Source organism: Lycorma delicatula, chromosome 11, assembly GCF_047948215.1.
Source record: "Lycorma delicatula isolate Av1 chromosome 11, ASM4794821v1, whole genome shotgun sequence".
Taxonomy (NCBI): Eukaryota; Metazoa; Arthropoda; class Insecta; order Hemiptera; family Fulgoridae; genus Lycorma; species Lycorma delicatula.
The window spans coordinates 3,512,471-3,533,062 of NC_134465.1; the positions used below are offsets into that span (position 1 = coordinate 3,512,471).

At 32.0% G+C, this 20,592-nt stretch overlaps 1 protein-coding gene across 1 annotated transcript in view; it reads left to right on the forward strand.

Annotated features, from left to right (window-relative positions):
• Positions 1–20,592, forward strand: part of Gycalpha99B (guanylate cyclase 1 soluble subunit alpha 2) — a 426,360-nt gene that overhangs the window by 212,966 nt on the left and 192,802 nt on the right. Inside the window, exons 8-9 of the mRNA XM_075378887.1 lie at positions 5,859–5,997; positions 12,269–12,435. Of these exons, the coding sequence (XP_075235002.1) occupies positions 5,859–5,997; positions 12,269–12,435 (306 nt within the window). The remainder of the gene's footprint in view (positions 1–5,858; positions 5,998–12,268; positions 12,436–20,592) is intronic.

A 20,592-nucleotide genomic window follows, 5' to 3' on the forward strand; every position in this document is an offset into this window, starting at 1 on the left:
CATCCCTAAATCCATTTTGACTAGTTTCGGTGTGAGGTCTGTACGTACGTGCGTATGTATCTTGGATAACTCAAAAACGAAAACCCAGCCACCAAAGAATACCGGTATCCACGATCTAATAGTATTCAAATCCTTGAATGCTTATTAAATTGTATAACACAATAAATTCATATTAAATACACATTTTTGCTGCAATTCATTTATACTTATTTCATTTGAAAGTAAGATACGATCCTCCAGTTCTTTAATAAAGTGGGCAGTAACACAATTGCATTGTGGTGGTCACCACATGGATCACATTTTTTTTGTGGTGTCCGTATCATCATTTCATACTAGTTTATATATTAATTTTGTTTCACGTCACTCAAGTAGTCATGTAGCGTAAGTGAGAACGTGTGGATCTTCTGTAAAAATTTTTGAATTAAAATGTAAAGTACACAAAATTTTAATTCACTAATAACTTCTCTTTTTTTTTTGTTCTTATTGAATTATTGTTTATTATATATATATATTTACTATAATCACAGGTTAATAATCATAATAAATCAATATATTTAAATTTTAAAAAAAAGTTAAAAAATATCTGTATATGAAGTCGGATTCGAACCGATGTGCCTTCCGCTTGTAAGATACCAAATATATTTCATTATTAAAAATTTTATTTGGGTAGAACTCTGAAACCAATGAAAGTTAAGAACAACGACATATCTGAAAAGCTCTCAATGTAAGCTTATTACTGCAGTTAAGAAAAAGTTCAAAATCCAAATGTTTTGAATTTTAGGCTTTTTTGGACTTTTTTGGTCAGTCGATTCGATCAAAAAGGGAGGTGCACAACTTAATGTTACAACAGTCTGATAACCAAAATTTTAACGTTCTACGGCTAATCCTTTTTGAGTTATGCAAGATACATCCGCACTTACGCACAGACGTCACGCCGAAAATAGTCAAAATGAATGCAGGGATGGTGAAATGGAAATTTACGTTGAAATCTGAAAAACGAAATTTTTCACGATCACAGTACTTCTTTTACTTCGTACAAGGATGTAAAAACCAATATTTATAAATTATTTTAATTAGTCCCAAATTATTTTTATTGGTAACTGGTCTCTGTCTATTAAACTCACTGCTGTAACAATTCAATTTCGCAGATCTTGACGAGCAGGCTTAATTGGTAAACCCACCGGATTGGTCTAGTGGTTAACTCGTCATCGCAAATCAGCTGATTTTGCAATCGAGAGTTCTAAGGTTTAAATCCTAGCAAAGGCAAGAATAATTTTTTTACGGATTTGAGTTACTAGATAGTGGATACCAGTGTTCTTAGGTGGTTGGGATTCAATGAACCACAAATCTCAGGAATGGTCGACCTGAGACTGTACAAGACTACACTTCATTTACACTCACACATATCATCCTCTGAAGTAATACCTGAGCGGTAATTTCCCGGAGGCTAAAAAGGAAAAAGAAGAAGGTGTAGAAAACTACACATCTTTTACACTCATACATATCATCCTCATTCATTCTCTAAAGTAATACCTTCCGGTAGTTTCGGAGGCTAAACAGAAAAAAAAATCTAAATCCTGAAGTAAAAGGTTACATAAATATATATTCTAATAATGTCAACATATTACAAAATAGAATTATAAACGAGTGTTCTGGTCTAAAGAAAAAAAATATTACATTTGTTATTTAAAAATTAAAGAGATAAAACATTTCATTTAATACAACGTAATAATATAAAAAAAGATTTAATATTTAAATGTCTTGTAAATAAGAAGGTGGTTAATAATCAAAGCTCCATCACTCCATCTCTCTCTAGTTAAATAAGATGAAAATAATGAAGTGGTATTTAAAAATTAAATACCCGATGTTTAATATAAACGAGGTATTAATATAAATTGACTTTTTTTATTTAAAATCAGAAAGAGATATTTAATAATTAAAGCTCCATCAGTCTATCTCTCTCTATTGAAAGAAGATGAAAATAATGAAGTGGTATTTAAAAATTAAATGTCCTATGTTTATTCTAATATAAACGATGTGATAGATTTAAATCGACTTTTTTATTTAAAATCAGTAAGATATTTTTAATTATTAAAAATAAATTATTGTTTTTACTTTTACGTAAAATATCTCTTTTTCAAACTGAATTAATTGTCCACTTTTAAAGAGTTGTAAATGGGTAAAAAACCCCAAATTACAAAATAGTTTATTTCATTATATTTTAAATGATATTTAATTATATATTAAAAATAAATATTTAATATTACTTTGAATGATATTTTATATTTTTAATGATGATTTTTAATTATATATATATATATATATATATATATATATATATATATATATATATTTCAATCTAATGTTTTATGTAGATTTCAAAAGAAAGCTACCTATTGTAATGAGTACCATGATTCGACTTCCGGAAAATTTCTACATATCTTCACGTTTCACACCCACCAGATCTCAAAACCAACGTCAGTTCAAAAGTTTATACATATATATATAAATATATATTTCACTTTGTTATGGACACAATAGCTGCCATAATTTTGCGCCAATCACTTTCAAATTGATACATAAAATATAACGACCCAATATTTCGTCGAGTTCGTTAATGGGCAAAATTGAACCATGGAATTGAAATGGGGCCTCCCCGATTTCCATTCCAAAATGCCCCTCGGCTTTTTGTAAACAACAGAATATCGCTATAACTTTCTTCTTAAATAAAATATCGAATTTTTTTAAAGTTCCTTCTATTCTTTGGATAAGGGCCTAAAACTTATCTAAGTAAAGTTTTTTGATATCATGAATCGTTGGCCCAAGGAGTGGAAAAAATGGAGTTTTGAAGACAAAAAATGATACCTTCCTTAATAGGCACAATATCTAATCGGTTTAAAGTGGTCATTAGTACTCTAAACATTATCTAAAACCTTTGTCTGAAACAATTTTTGATATGACCAATCCTTACGGCAAGAATGACAAAAACAAAAAAAAAACAGTAAAAGCAACATATCATAACTTTCTTATTAAATAAAAAATTGAATTTTTTTAATGTTCATACTATTCTTTTTATAAGGGCCTAAAACTTATATAAGTAAAATTTTTTGACATCACCAACCATTGGCTCAGGGGATGGAAAAAATGGGGTTTCGAAAAAAAAAAATCATACCTTCCTTAATATGTACAGTATCGAATCTGTTTAAAGTAGTCGTTAGTACTCTAAATATTATCTAAAACTTATGTCTGAAACAAATTTTGATATCATCACCCTTACGGCAAAGGATGACCAAATGTTTGTTGGAATTGTAAGAAGTTGGGGCTTGTCGAATGCTAAACATGTGAAACTTTTTTTCACATGCAACCATTGTCGTATTGAGTAAATTTTTGAAGTTTTTCTTAATTTTAAGGCGGAAATCTATTCTTATCCCCTACTTAGCACCGGTGAAATCTACCTCCGCCTTCTAGTTTGCCAAAAGGGATTTTTTTTTTTTAATTATTTTGAATATAGAAAATTTAGTCCGTACTAACTCACAAGTACGAAATTTTTTTTTTTAGCTAAAATTAGCACTGGTATATATTAATAACGACTTAAAAATTCAGTATTCTTTGATGCGAAGAATGATAACGTCGCCTTGTAAACTTATTAACAAGCGATATAGTCAAATACACATATATATTTAATTCGAATTATAAATAAAAAATGTAGATGTGTCAACGAGTTGGTACTCGATCCCACAGTTATATCTCAACCGAATGAGCTGAAATTTTGCATGAATATACAGGATGTCCCATATAAAACGCAACCAAACCTTATATTGGTAGGTATTGAAATAATAAAAAGGCATGTGTAAATGTAAATGTAATTTTTATTATTACCATCCATTACGTTACATTTAGAGTAAATGTTGGAAGTGGCCGCCATCTTCTTGAATACAAGCTTCAATTCTTTTTACAGCGTTTCTTGCAACTTTTTTCAAAGTTTGTAGCTGGTTATTTATACAGCTTGTTCAATATTGACTTTCAATCGTTCAAGTGTTCGTGGTTTGTTGCTGTAGGCTTTTTCTTTGAAGTAACCCCGTAGAAAAAAATCCGCCGCAGTCAAATCTGGAGATCTTGGTGGCCACAAGCCTCGACCGATAACACGATTACCGAAGAATTCCTCGACGAAATCAGAAGTTGAACCTGCGTAGTGCGATGTCGCACCGTCATGTTGTAGCCGGCAGTGTCTGTCTCCCTCTTCCAAGAGTGCGATGAACTGAAATAAAATATCCTGATATCGTTCTGCATTAATGGTGTACTCGAAAAAAAATAGAACCGATTATTTTCTTCCGCGATATCGCGCACCACACGCCCGACTTCTGCGGGTGTAATTGTTTTTCGTGATAAACGTGGGGATTTTCAGCGCTCCAAATTCTACTGTATTGGCTGTTTACGTAGCCATCCAAATGAAACCGTGCTTCATGTGTGAAAAATAACGAATCCATAACATTAATTCCCTCACGCAGAAATCGACGGAACCGTTGACAATATTGTAGCCGTTTTTCTTTGTCGGGCTCAAGAAGTCGATGAACCGTTTGAATGCGATAAGGTCGTAATTGTAATCGTTTGGTAGCCCGATGAACAGTCGATTTAGACAAATTAATTTCAGCAGGCAAACGTCTGATCGATTTATTTGGCGAGGCGAGTAATCGGTCTTTTATTTCAGCGACTGTATCTGTATTCAACACTGACGCAGATCTTTTGTGTTCCTTGTTATTAACAGAACCGGTCTCTCTAAATTGTGCGACTAACCTTAATACTGATGTTTTGTTAGGAGCTGGTTTATCTGGGTACTTATGGCGAAACAAATCTTGCACTGCAATCGCTGAATTCGTACTGAAGTACGACTCGACAATGAAAACACGTTCATCTAGCGAAAACACCATATTGTCTCTAGCAATACACTGAACGTTATGATCGCATTGTTGTTACTATCGGTAGTGTTCTACTGCGTCGCCGCGATGTTCAGATGTTGGACGAGTCCATTTCAGTAACGAGTAAGGGAGTAAGCTTGACTTTTGAAATTTCATGGATGAGTGATTGATGGGTTGCGTTTTATATGGGCCAAACCGTTGGTGAAATAGAATTCGTAAACCATTTGCAGTAATTGAAATTAAGTTTTCTACAAAAAAATCTTTGTTTTCGATATCTCTTTGTATTATCAAACAAAGTAACTTTAATTGTGCGAGGGTGTACGGGATGACGGCTTCACCAACTCAGCCAATGCCACGTGTCACTTTGTGCGAGATCGACTGGCCGGTTACTTGACTATAAAACATAAAATATACGGTCACCTGGTGGTTTTTGTCGGGTAACGCTAAAAACCGTGCAAAATACTTTTTTATCTTTCCAGTTACCCTTACGTCAACCGGCACTACTATTTTTATGATAGGGGCTAACTATTTTGAAACCCGCATACTTCAGATTACTCAAAGTTTCAAGTCCTGTCCTGAACAAACAGTTGCTCTGAATAAATTACTAATACACTGATTAGTTTTGTATATATTAAACAGGCATTAATTTTTATTTACCAGTATTATTCTTGCAATCATGAGGATAATTAACTAAGGGAAGTCCAGGTTGGTCCTGATTTGTAAACATACATAAGTAAGTGCCCCTTAATTTGTTCATTTTTTAGCCTATTTGTAAAAATGGTAAAGTTAAATCTAATATAACGTTAAATGATTTGTAATAAAGGGATCAAATAAAGAAATTTAAGTTTCATTTTAACAAAAAATGTTAATTCTTTATCCATTGGTAACTTAAAAGAAGGGAATTTAATATTTTTTTTAAATTCATTCATTTTTTGTTTACAGGACGGTCTAAGGCGAAGAATGGATAAACTTAAAAGTTCTATAGAAGAAGCAAGTTTAGCTGTTGATAAAGAAAGAGAAAAAAATGTCAGCCTTTTACACTTAATATTCCCACCGGATATTGCTAAACGATTGTGGCTTGGTAAGTAAAATTTTATTCCATGAAATTTGCTGTAAATAATTTATGTAATCATATTATAATAATTATTATTAATTATTATTATATTAATTAATTATTAATTATTAATTATTATTATAAAAAAATAAGTTTGATTTATTCCTTTATTGTATTCTTCAGGATTTCTTTAGTATTTTTGTATTCAGAATTTCATTAATAAAAAAAATGTTGAAATACAAAAGGTTTTTTGTATTAAAATCAGTTATACTTTTTTTATAATAATTGTACAGGTAACGTAAATTATTTAACGCATTTTAGGAGTTAAAAAATCAACAAAACAATTTAGCGTGCGAAATTTTGTTTTTCAAAATTAGTGCAGGTACTAGAGTTAGAGATTACCTTGAACGAACACCTCGATATAACGACAGGGGGATCCTCAGTTTAACTGTGGCTCTGCAGGAAAAAGCAATGAGCATATTATGATTTCATTTTTTTTCTTGAGCGCACAACGAAGTATCGTCACAGCCTTAGGACATAATATTTATACAGTAAACAAATAAATATTAAAAATCTATTGTGGACACCACATGACTTCCTTGCACGCCTAATAAATTTCAAATACACATATTTTCTGCACTTCATTTAAACTTATTTCATTTGAAAATGAAAAACGATCCTCCAATTCTTTAATAAAGTGGACAGTTACGTAACTTCATTATGGTGTAAAAGACAAATTGCATCATTTTTTTGTGGTATCCGTATCAGCATTTATATAAGTAAATATTAATTTTGTTTCATGTCGCTAGTAGAAGTAGTTATGTGGAGTAAGTGAGAACGTGTGGATCTGTAACCATGCACACATTGGTTCGAATCCAACTTCATTTACATACACTTTTTTAATTTTTTTCCTTTTTAATTTAAATATAATGATTTATTAATAAATCATTAACCGCTGTAAAAACTTTTGAATTAAAATGAAACGTACATAAAATTTTATTTTATTAATAACTTCCGATCTTTTTTCATAATTCCTTTGAAAAGGAAATGAAGTCGGATTCAAACCGCCGTGAGTTTCCTTAGTAAGATCCAAATATTTCATTAATTAAAGTTTTATTTGGCTATAACTTTGGAATCAATGAAAATAAGTACCACTTATGATATATCCTTGCAAAGCTCTCAATGAGGACTTATTATTGCAGTTAAGAAAAAGTAGAAAATCCAAATGTTTTGGTTCTGCTTTTTTGGATAATTTTGGTCCAGTCGATTGCAATGAAAATAAGAGGCGTACAACTAGATGTTACAACAGTCCTAAATTAAAAATTTCAACATCCTACGGCTAATCGGTTTTGAGCTATGCGATATACATACATACGTACGTACAGACATCACGCCCAAACTAGTCAAAATAGATATTTCCGTTGTAATCTGAAAACCGAAATTTTTCGCGATCACAATACTTCTTTTATTTCATACAAGGAAGTAAAAAAAAAACGTAAAAAAAGCTGGAAACGGAATGTGTTTTAGTTGCAGCTAGTAAATTACTTCTCCCTTATTTCCGCTAAAGTGGTAATATGAACCGGTACTGAAATTCTATGGTTCTTTAAAACCATATTAAGGAATAAAATTAGGTTTTTTAAATTTTTTGTTATAAAGAATTGATTAAAACTGATCCCAAGACTGTTGTCTGAAAATTTCCTGGAATATTTCAAGCATTTTTATTTTTCTGTATAAATTAACTTATCCTACTTCTACTACTAAGTCAAAATGTTTAACAGCATTTTTCGGGGATTTATGTGTGATTTTACAATCAAAAATAGAAATTTCAACTATTGTTTTAAAATGTTCCTCAGGAACCGCTATAGATAGAGCTTTCAGACATATTTTATTCAATTTTTCAGATCAAAAGCCTTTTTTTTTATCTTCAGTCATTTGACTGGTTTCATGCAGCTCTCCAAGATTCCCTATCTAGTGCTAGTATTTTCATTTCGGTATACTCCCTTCATCCTTCATCCCTAACAATTTGTTTTACATATTCCAAACGTTGCCTGCCTACACAATTTTTTCCTTCTACCTGTCCCTCCAATATTAAAGCGACTATTCCAGGATGCCTTAATATGTGGCCTATAAGTCTGTCTCTTCTTTTAACTATATTTTTCCAAATGCTTCATTCTTCATCTACTTGCCGCAACACCTCTTCATTTGTCACTTTATCCACCCATCTGATTTTTAACATTCTCCTATAGCACCACATTTCAAAAGCTTCTCAGATACTCAGATTGTCCAAGTTTCACTTCCATATAAAGCGACGCTCCAGACGTATACTTTCAAAAATCTTTTCCTGACGTTTAAATTAATTTTTGACGTAAACAAATTACATTTCTGACTGAAGGCTCGTTTCGCCTGTGCTATTTGGCATTTTATGGCGCTCCTGCTTCGTCCATCTTTACTAATTCTACTTCCCAAACAACAAAATTCTTCTACCTCCATAATCTTTTCTCCTCCTATTTTCACATTCAGTGGTTCATCTTCGTTATTTCTACTATATTTCATTACTCTCGTTTTGTTCTTGTTTATTTTCATGCAATAGTTCTTGCGTAGGACTTCATCCATGCCACTCATTGTTTCTTCTAAATCCTTTTTAATCTTAGCTAGAATTAATATATAATCAGCAAATCGTAGTATCTTTATCTTTTCACCTTGTACTGTTACTCCGAATATAAATTGTTACTAAAAAGTAACGGGGATAGGGAACATTCTTGTCGGACTCCCTTTCTTATTACGGGTTCTTTCTTATGTTGTTCAATTATTACTGTTGCTGTTTGGTTCCTGTAAATGTTAGCAATCGTTCTTCTATATCTGTATTTGAACCCTAATTTTTCTTAAAATGCTGAACATTTTATTCTAGTCTACGTTATCGAATGCCTTTTCTAGGTCTATAAACGCCAAGTATGTCGGTTTGTTTTTCTTTAATCTTCCTTCTACTATTAATCTGAGCCCTAAAACTGCTTCCCTTGTCCCTATACTTTTCCTGAAACCAAATTGGTCTTCTCCTAACGCTTCTTCCATCTCCTTTCAATTCTTCTGTATAGAATTCTAGTTAAGATTTTTGATGCATGACTAGTTAAACTAATTGTTCTGTATTCTTCACATTTATCTGCCCCTGCTTTCTTTGGTATCATTACTATAACACTTTTTTTGAAGTCTGACGGAACTTCAAAAAATGTAATCTATCAATCGCTTCCTCACCTGCACTGCGCAGTAATTCTACAGGTATTCCGTCTATTCTAGGAGCCTTTCTGCCATTCAAATCTTTTAATGCTCTCTTAAATTCAGATCTCAGTATTGTTTCTCCCATTTCATCCCTTTCAACTTCCTCTTCTTCCTCTATAACACCATTTTCTAATTCATTTCCTCCATATAACTCTTCAATATATCCACCCACTTATCTACTTTACTTTTCGTATTATAAATCGTTGTACCATCTTTGTTTAACACATTATTGGATTTTAATTTATATACCCCAAAATTTTCCTTAACTTTTCTGTATGCTTCGGCTATTTTACCAATGTTCATTTCTCTTTCCACTTCTGAACACGTTTCTTTAATCCACTCTTCTTTCGCTAGTACTTTCTGTTAATAGTAAACAAAAGCCATAAGATATCAAATTTAATCCTTAATTTGATTCCCAAGAATTTTAGTATTTACTTTAATTTACTCTTGGAACAGAAATCAAAAGGAAAAAATTTCACCCTCAATAATTCGAAAACAAAACTTTTCAAACGTATTTTTATGGAATTTTTTCTTGAATTAAGATTTTTTTGCCGATCTCCCTGTTCGAATAACTAACCGCTTCGGTGTAATACCTCAGTTAGGTGTAATTGTATATTAAATGTGGTGGTTCATATTTTGTAATAAATAAAAGACATTGTCCAGTTGATGATTAAATATTAATTTTAATAAGTTATAATAATCCTTACATGTTAACGTTTAAATATTTTTTTACATTACATTGTTGAAAAGATATATGTTAACGAGTGTGTTTACGAGTGTGTTAACGAGTATGTTAACGAGACTGAACAGTGCATTAATAATGAATTACTAATATAAAATATCTGCTGATGAAATAAGCAAGCTGAATATAACGATTTATTTACTGTCTCGTTCTTCTTACTCTTTTGTAAAAGTAAATTGCGGAATAGTGGCGCGGCTCGGCCTTTCAAAAGAAGTCCCGGGTTCGAATGCGCCCGGTCAGGCATGGAATTTTTCATATGTTTCAAAAATTGTATTTCCATTTCCCACGCATAAGCTTCAAGCTTATGCGGTGATATCATAAAAAACTATATATTAAAAGATATTATTTTTACTCTTTATCAATTTCTCCCATTTTTGACAATAACAGATTTTAAAAAATGGTATCTCCGTCCTCAGGTTATACCGAAATCGTTTTTTGACTTAAAGGAAATAATTCCGCAGCGAAAATTTTTTAATTATACTCTACGAGTATAAAGATGATCCTGGATTTAAAATTTTTTTAAGCCTTTTTTTGAAGTTATACTTCCTTCTTTTGCGCGTTAGGAAAAACTGATCAGAGTGTATTTTCAACAAAGTCACGGGAATTGCGCGTGCCGATGTAACACATCATGAAGATTTGCGCAAGCCAAAGTGGATCAGTTTGCATGCACATGCGTGTAGCGTCTAATTCAGTCAGTCGTTCAATGCAATTAAGTAATACATAACAGATATTGAGTCGTAATAAATATATATTTATATAAACGGATATTTTAAACTGTGAATATTGTTGTTCATACTTATAAAACTTTATTTATATTGCAGCATATATTTTTGTGATAATTGTGTATCAAGATTTGAGGTTATATTTATGTAAGTATTATTTTTTATGAATAAAATTATATTTTTTTAATGACAGAAAATACCACACATCAGATAAATTCTTGACTTTGCATAAATAATTTTTAACTTTAACAAAATTTTTGATAAAATACACTATTATAAAATAAAACTATTTGTATCATATTTTTCATATCATAACCCTCATGCCTATTCAATCGTCATCCGAAGAATTAATGGAACTAAACTAATCGAAATATATTCCATGAACTTTGTTTTATATGACAACGAATACTTCAATACATTTTAAACTGTATAAAATAAATATTATTTAATTTAATTCATGGCATTTAATGTCGTCTACCTATCGTTTGACTCAGTTCAAATTTGTTTGAATGCGTAAAAAATTCTTTTTTTATTCACGCCTTTTTTTTTTATTTAAACTCCCCCAAGACGACCAGCCCACGCTAAAAAGCTTAACACAGTCGCCTCAGGGTTTCATGGCAGCGCAGTCTACCCTCCCTAGCTCGTCCGAACTCGGACATCCCATCGGGGTTTCTACTCGAAAACATACTAATCACCTTTTCCGGTGATCAGAATTTTTCTCCGCAGGAGAGCACGCTTCCAGTCCCTATTTTACCTGATCAAGACGTAAATTTCGTTTGTCCTTCACAGTTACGCGTTCCCCCATGCACACCTCGAGGGTCCCCCATGCCATCATCGGGGAGGTCCGACCCACCCACTCTTGCGCGTGAGTAGGCCCGAAAACCCTAGGCATAGAGGCTGCCTCCCTGGCCCCTACACGCATCAGATGGACTAGTATATGTCCTCGATCACCCACGCATTCCCATTACCCCTCATTACTTGTTGCGCCATGCCTCCTTCACCGTCAGCAGTAGAGCACCGCACACAATATCCCCCCACTCCATGTCCATCGGTATATCCGGCGGCATAATCCAACAACAACATGAGCAACATTGTATTATAATACAATCATAAATTGCTAACTTAGCGAAGTACATTAACAGCTATAAAAACAAAAACACATTTCGACGCCTCTTTTGACATCGAGGGCCGTGTGCACGTCAAGGGGGTTCCTCCTGCCTCTTCGCTGTTAGTACGAGACGAGCCATTCTCTCTACCTCCCTCCATCCATTCTCACTCTGGAGCATGTGTCTGACGACATTATCTGGTGTTAAGGCCACCGGAATCTGACGTCTCTCGTTCTCACGTCTCTCTTTTTATTCACGCCAAAGAAGTAAAACTTCTTACGTGCGTACATAAGTACACATGAGCTTTTTCTACATGTCGTATAATTATTTTAGCTAGTTATATTTTTATAATTAATTCTCAAACATTCAAAAATTGATCGTATACAATGTACATGAAATCTTTTCTTTATAGAGATCTATTTGTAATATAGTACTTCGATTTTACTATTTTTCAGGAGAAACTATCGAGGCAAAAACGCATGATGAAGTAACAATGCTTTTCAGTGATATTGTAGGTTTTACATCGATTTGCTCGACTGCTACACCGTTCATGGTAATAAGCATGTTAGAAAGTCTTTATCGGGAATTTGATGCGTTCTGTGGGCAGCTAGATGTGTATAAGGTAAGTAAAATAATATTTATACTTGATAGTTTTACGTATAATTATGAAGAATAGTCTCCACCTTCTGTTCTTTTTCTTTTAATTAAAAATATCATTCTACTAAAAAATTACACATTTATAATATAACTAAAACCTAAACGGATACGCGTTACAAATCGATTTCATCCAGTCAGTGACAGTTAGGGGATCTTTGAGTTTTAATTGGTTCTGGCAATGTGAACGCCCACTACATTCTCTACCAATCATATTCAACTCGCAACTAGGAGGTGTATCGATTGATTACTGCTTTAGTTTGGCTGCTATTGGAATTTTTGCAACAAGCAAATATTTTTCTTCCGTTCTTTTTTGTTTACTAGTCACGGAATTTGGAATATTTACTTGTAATTAATAGAATGAATTGTAATTTATTTAACTTGCATACAGTAATAAAATCGTCCATGTATATTTTCCTAAGTTTATGAAAATATAATAGGATGTATCTTAAGAAATTGTTTTAAATTAATTTTATGACTTTCTCGAGGAAATTTAAACGCCTATGATTTGGCGCACCGTAATGATAAAATGTACTAGATCCGGTATTGTACCTTTAAGAAAAATAAATATACTTAATAAGATTTAATGCAAATCAACCATAAATTGTATTTTGTTGTTCGTGTTAAATATTTGAACATAATGATTACGTGTCTTTTATTATTTTAGTTTTAATCTTATTTTATTAATATTTTAATGTTTGAAAAAGGTTTTTTTGTTACTTTTAGACCCGGACGATGATAACGCGAAAGCATTTTTCGCCCAAAATAAAAAGTAAATAAAAAAATAACTTTCTCTAGATAAAAGCTAATAAACTATTACAAAAATCATTTTACTTATAAAATTACACAATTTTGAACAAAGTTATTATCCGATTGCTTTAGCCCTTCTACAAGCAAATCCGTTAATATCCTTAGGAAAAATGGCAATTTCTCCCTCGTTCTCCCACTGTCAGCCGTTTTGTTTTTTTTATATAAAAATGTATATCTCAAGTTCGTATAAATAAATCACATTAATATTTGATAAGCGTCTTGGTAATAAAGTTTTAAAATTAGCAAAAAATCAGAACTTAAATACCTATTAAAATTACAAAATGGCGGCCATGTTTATTTTTCAATCTGTTATAGCTTCATAAATATTAGTTTTATCAAAATGTATGTTTTGGCTAAAATATGTGGCCTTTACTTTTGAGTAAAATGACGTTTTATTTTCTAAAATCGGTTAACAAATAGCCGAGTTATAGCAGAAAATTGATCTTGTAATTTTGTGTCTCTTTTCATGTCCTTCACTTTACGTTCAATTCGATGAAATATTAATTATTTTTATTTATTTTTTATTCTAGTAGTGAAAATTAGTATGCAATTAAGTAATCATTTTGTCACAATAATAGACCTAATAATTAAAAAAATAAACAACCACCTATGATAATCTTACGTTAATTGATATAGAACGTTAGTTGTATTTTTATTTTTAAACTAGCTCTACCCGCCACGCTTCGCTGTGGCACATTGTGGTTGCATGGATGAGAAATGAGAAACAAAACAAAGCATACGTTTCATAGAAGTTTAATTTTGCAATACTTGTGGATATACAATATTTTTTTGTTTTTCCACTGTCTGCGTAGATATAAAGGCTATCTGGTTTGCCGACTCGGGAACACGCACATACAGTTGTCTATGTGAGAAGCAATCCGCATCTAAATCTAAACCAAACAATTCTAAAGATTGACTTTGAGCTTTATCGATTGTGATTGCAAATGCCAATCGAATTGGAAATTGCAATCTTTTAAATTAAAATGGTGTATCGGTCGGGATCATGGGTATTCGAGGAATGAGGACATCTTCACCTTTGAAAGGCCCCGTTAAAATCGTTGCTTCCGCTACGTTATTCATCAATTTTTTAACAGCAAGTCGCGTGCCGTTGCAGAGTTTTGGCCGATTAATATTCCGCAACAGGATAATTGTCATTTTTTGATCGAACCGTTGCTAGAATCAATCTAAAGAGGAATGTTTTCCCAGTTTCTCCTGGCGCACCCAAGAAGAAGGTCCCCCCAACTCCGTCATTTATCATTTGCATTATGCGATCGTAAATGCCTTTCTGTTCACGCGTTAATTTTGGAATGTTTGAAAGGACATATGAATGATGATCACCGATGTTGTAACTCTGTTCACGGCGTAAATCCACATCAAATGAAGCAATCGCAGTTCGGGTGGGTGCTGGCATTCCCGATCGACTAACAACTTTATTTGCAATAGCTAAGCACTTGTCTTCAATATTTATTAATGCTGCGTTGTAAATGCCTTCTGTAAATTCCACGGTCATATTGGTATTTTCTAGGCGTACTCTGTGCAAAATATTCTCAGCCATATGCGATCGATATCTTTCCCATAACTCTGTGGGAGATGAAGGAAAGCAAGCGGTCAATATAATTGCGAATAATACACAAATTTGGTTTGGATCTGCAGTGTTGCACGCGTCATTAATACATATATCCCACTAATAAATAGGTCGTTTTCTAATAAATTCAGAGCTTGGTGAAAGGCGCAGCTCAATCACGACACGACCACACAAAAGTACCTCGATTAAAGTGAATATTTAATTCAGATTGTATAATAATCTGAATCAGATGCAAGTGGATACGTTTTTTTTTTTTATTGTTAATAAACAATGTAATTGGGAACAGGTATTATTTCACATGTGACTGCGGTTGTCGTTAGCTAGTATGGCGAGTGTTCCCCTCGCTTCCGGTAGATGCGCGGTCACTGGTACACAGCTGACCGTTAAAAAAACTGTTTTCTCGCGGTCGCGGGTATGTGATTGATGCAAAAAATACATAAAAACAATCTCAGATGCGGGTTATATAGCGTGGTAAAATTTGACCTCAATTGGTGCAGAACATTTTGAGTTTTTGAAGCGTAAACAAACGAACTTAACATTTTTATATATAAAGATTTGTGGGCTGCTAAAAAAAGCCCTTAAGTCGTGCGAAAAAACACTTAATATTAAATGCTTACAAAAACAGAGTAATGCTTACAAATTACAGTACAATCAACGGCGTTGATTTCAGATGTTAATAAACTGCTAACGTAAGTAGAAGTTGTGCTGCTTCAGTGTACAACCGTCTCCAAAGAAAACAAAATCCCGCAGGTCAATTGAGAAAAAGGTGAGATTTTGATAAAAACACGATTGGTAAAAATATTACACGAATTTGAATTATTTAGAAATAGTTTAGCAGTGTATTATGTCCTTTGGAAGAGAATTCGGTTACTGTCTTCGACAACGCTTCTTATCATTAAACGAAATGAATTCCAGCCGTGTTATAGAAAAACAATGATGGCTTAAGTTCAAAATGTAGCTTAGTTCAAAAGAAATAATTTTTGGAGAGGTTTAAGTTAATGTTCAATCATTGCAAGGGTTTCGCGTATTAAAAGTAATAGTCCGTATAAAATTGGTTTGACACACAACGCCATATTGGTAAGTCGTGTTTTTTATGCCGGCCTCCGTGGCGCGAGTGGTAACGTCTCGGATTTTTTCATACGCAATAAATCATTCATATCATCATCTGAAGCAATGCATAACGGTGGTTTCGAAGGTTAGAAAAAACAAAAAAAAACGAAAACTTAGTTGTGTGGTTTCAGTGTTACTATTTGTGAATTTTTTCTTTGCTTTTACATAGCAAAGAACGCTAAATGACCAAAATACGATTGTTTGGTCATATATATGTAAAAAACAACCCAACAAAGGATTTTTTTGGTCATTATGTAGGGATATTATTTCTGTGTATTTGGTTATTTCGACTTTTTTTGTTTGCATAGTTTAAGTCTATCTGGGCTATAAGAAAGTCGGGTGTTTTAAATTTTTTACTGTAAGTCATCCTTCTTTGTGACTTTTCTTTTTGTTTTGGTGTTTTTATCTTTTAATAAAATACAGATGTTTTAGCTGTTAAATATAATTCAAAGAAATTTGTTACTTAATCAGTTGTGATTTTGTTTACGTTGGCAACGGCCATACGGGCTCTTTGTGATTGGTCGTTTGTTTGACAGCGGCCATCTTGCATTGATCTGATTGGTTTTCCTTTGTTTACATTTCCATATGATTTATTAGTCTCTTATTTATTAAAAAACTGTACAAATTAAAAATAGATAGATTTATTAAAAATAGATGAAAACAATCTTTGATGCGGGTTATATATCGTGCTAAAAAGTTTTTTATCGTGTTTTTTTTTTTTTTAATAAAATACAGATGTTGTAGCTGTTAAATGTAATTCAAAGAAATTTGGTCGTTGTGTTTGACAGCGGCCATCTTGCATTGATCTGATTGGTTTTCCTTTGTTTACATTTCCAAATTAAAAAAGGTACAAATTAAAAATAGATAGATAGATTTATTAAAAATAGATGAAAACAATCTTTGATGCGGGTTATAATATCGTGCTAAAATTTGAGCTCAATCTGTGCAGAACATTTTGAGTTTTTGAAGCGTACAGAAACGAACTTAACATTTTTATATATATAGATAAGCAGTTAACAATTGTTAAAAGTTATAAGAGTTATTCAAACTGTCCACCATTAGAAATTATACAAGTCTCTAAGTCTGTTTTTCGAAGAGATTTTCTTAACCGTTCAAAACTTCTGGTAGTATCCCTAATTTCTTGAAATCCATTATCGAATCTTTTTCTTTGTTGAAGATTTTTAGTGTTGAGTGTTGGAGCCGAATAAACAATAATATGTTTCAAATGGCTCAACAGGTAAAATTCAAGAGGGTTTAAGTCAGATGACCGAGCAGAATTTTTAGAATTTTTAAAACTTTTTTCACGTATCATTATTTTTCCACTACAGAATATCTCACGAAGGAGAAACTTTCAGGACGTATTCTACTGGTGGAAATTAGGAATAAAGTTCATATAAACATCGGTCCGGAAACGCTTTGTTTTCGAGTTACGGCTAGCGAAAGATTTCGGCTCTTCTTATAGAATGAAATCCTACTGTAATTTTTGGAGCCCAAATTAATGAGTAAATTTTATGGTTTCTTATGTAATTTGAACAGGGAAATAGTATAAAACATCCCAGAAATAACTCTAATATTTTTTAAGATATCCGACGTAAAACACAAAATTCGGTGGCAAAAGCAAGGTTTTTTCAAGTTTTGTACAACAATAGCTATTTTAAATGATTAATAAATGTGTAAGATTTAGTAAAAAATTTAGTAGAGAATTTAATTCTGGAAAAATTAATGTAAATGTAGCCAATAAAAATTAAATATTTCTGTGTGCGACGTAAAACGTTCTTTTTTACGTCGGATATCTTAAAAATTAACTGAGTTACAGTTCTGGAACCTGTTTATCCTATTTCCCAGCAACAATTACGCAAGAAACCATCAACTTTACTACTTAATTTTGGTCTCAAAAATTACAGTAATGTTCTTTTTCAAAAATGAGCTGAAATCCGGGGGGAAATATTTCGCTAGCCATAACTCGAAAACAAAACGTTTCCAAACCTATGTTTATACGAACATTTTCCTTATTTTCACCAATAGAACACATCCTTAAAATTTCTCTGTTTCTTCGTGGAACTCTCTGAATAAGAATAAATAACCAATGTCAGGAAAATATTTTAAATCGGTTAACAGGCAGTATGTTTGTTTATGTACGCATGTTCTCAGCTAAGGGGGAAGCACACCGTGGCACGAGTCGTAGCCTCTTGACCTTTATTCGGAGGGTCCCGAGTTCGAATCCCAGTCAAGCATGACATTTTTATACGCGCTACAAATCATTCAACTCATCCTCTGGAGCAATACCTAACTATATCTTTATTAAAAAGTAAATTACAAGTTGTGGAGTTGAAATGTTTTAAAAGCGTTTTAATAAAGGTAAAAAAGAATCGTGTAAGAAATTTAAAGCAAGGATTTTCATAAACGCAGGAAGTTTGTCGGACAGAATACAAAAAAAAAATTTTTTAATTTTGGTTTTAATTCTTGTATTCAAAACAGGTTTTGAATATTTAAGAAAGAACAGCATTAAAAATATTGAACTAAAGGTAAATGAAAAGCGGTTAAGAGGTAGACGAAAGAAGAGATGATTAGAAAAATAAGAAGGATATTGTCAGTGGAAGAGAAAGTGGAAAAGATTATGGGGAAGAGTGGTGGAATGGTGTACGATTATGGAGGCCCATAATCCATCACCTAACTTAGGATTCTGTATAAGGGATGAAAAAAAAATGAAAAAATATGTATAAATTTTAATTTTATATCTTTATTGGTTGAAAATTAATTTAACTATTTCCCAAAAATTTTTATTGAACAATCCGTATACTTTTCTTTAAATAATAAAGATCATATATTTTAAATTATATTTATTTAAAACAGTCGTAATTAAAATATTAATTATAAAATGTGTCGCTTGTAAATGTAAATACCTTTTCATAAAATAAATCTTAATATTAAAAACATTTGAAGTATGTTTAAAATCTGTAAATTTGTTTTTGTATGTATGTATAATTGTAGATCTGTGTACGCACATAAGCGTATCCATATTTAAGTATTGCGCTAATGTTAAAATGAAAATGCTTTTAGTATTTCAACTTTACAGAAAATCCCTTAAGTACTGTGTCTTTACACTGGCTTGATTTCGCTACAAAAGCCAGTAAATTCTATGTGTAAGCTAATATTAAATTTTACTTGACATAAAACCACTATTTTCAATTCATCCTTGCGAGAGTTATTTGTGTTGTGATTGTATTTGTTCGTATATATATATATATATATATATATATATCTTCGTACATACGTATTCTAAAATTAAATTCGTGCTATGAATTTACTGGATATTAAATATATTTTACTTGATATCGTTGATTTATTTGTATAGTTTAATAAAATTGACATTATATTTAAATATATATATATATATATATATATTTATAAGGAATCTGAATTAGATATGGTAAAATGAATGATGCTAATTAAAAATATGTTTAAATTACAAATTAAATTAACGACAAAAACTGTTCATTGTTTGTTATATTTCCCCGAATTTTATATTACCTTTGACTTATATAATTAATTATACATTTCTATCCATTTCTTTCATTCATTTCTTTTTTTTTTACATTATCTTTCATTCAGCAGCAACATATTTTATTAGATGTTTTTAAAGTTTTTTGTAAACATTCTTTGAAATTTTTTATTATTCTTAGAAATTTCCTTTTGTTACTTTGTTCCGTTGACTATGTTGATTTTATCGGTGCCGAGTCGATCTATTTAAAAACAGGAAACAAGTAAAATTCGACTGATTCTTAGCAGGGAGAGTAAGTTATTTACTTTAGAAATGTTATATCATGCCGTATAATGTACTTCTTGACTGGTGTGGACCCATGAAATGGTATACTTTTGTGCATAAACAAAATTGTTTTCAATTTTTAAGATGTTTTCTTAATATACAGGGTTATCATAAAAGAATGGTGCGGTTTCAGTAATTCAGAGGAAGATTGAAGGGAAATTTCTAGATGTTATATTGGAATCCCTGAAAGCCTCCAACCCAAAAGTTTGTTTATCACCAGTTGTAACCACAACGTCAGTTCTTGTATTGTTGTTGCGGTGAGTTTAGCGAGTTACTATGTTCTCGGATAAAGACAAAGCAAAGTGTGTTTTATTTATGGCCGAATTAAAATCCGTAATTTTAGTTCAACGCGCGTTTCGACGTGAATTCGGAAGAGATCCACCACACAAAAATAACATAACACGTTGGTTCAAACGATTCGAAGAAACTGGATCAGATAAGAAACAGAAATCAACCGGCAGACTAATTAGACAATCGGCAATTTGAAGTTCTGGGAAGTCCATCTCCCGTCGATGCGTCGAATTAGGTATTCCAAAATCAACAATTCACAAAGTTTTACATAAAAAACTGAAATTACACGCTTATAAAATCCAGATACTGCAGGAATTGAAACCCGACGATGGTGTAAAACGTTACAATTTCGGTGTTGAAATGTCGGATAGAAAAAGTGAAAACGAATCATTTTTAGACGATATAATTTTTACAGAAGAAGCTACATTCCACATGAATCGATGTGTTAACAGACAAAATTCATGAATACGGGGCTCTGAAAACCCACACCCAATTATTGAGAA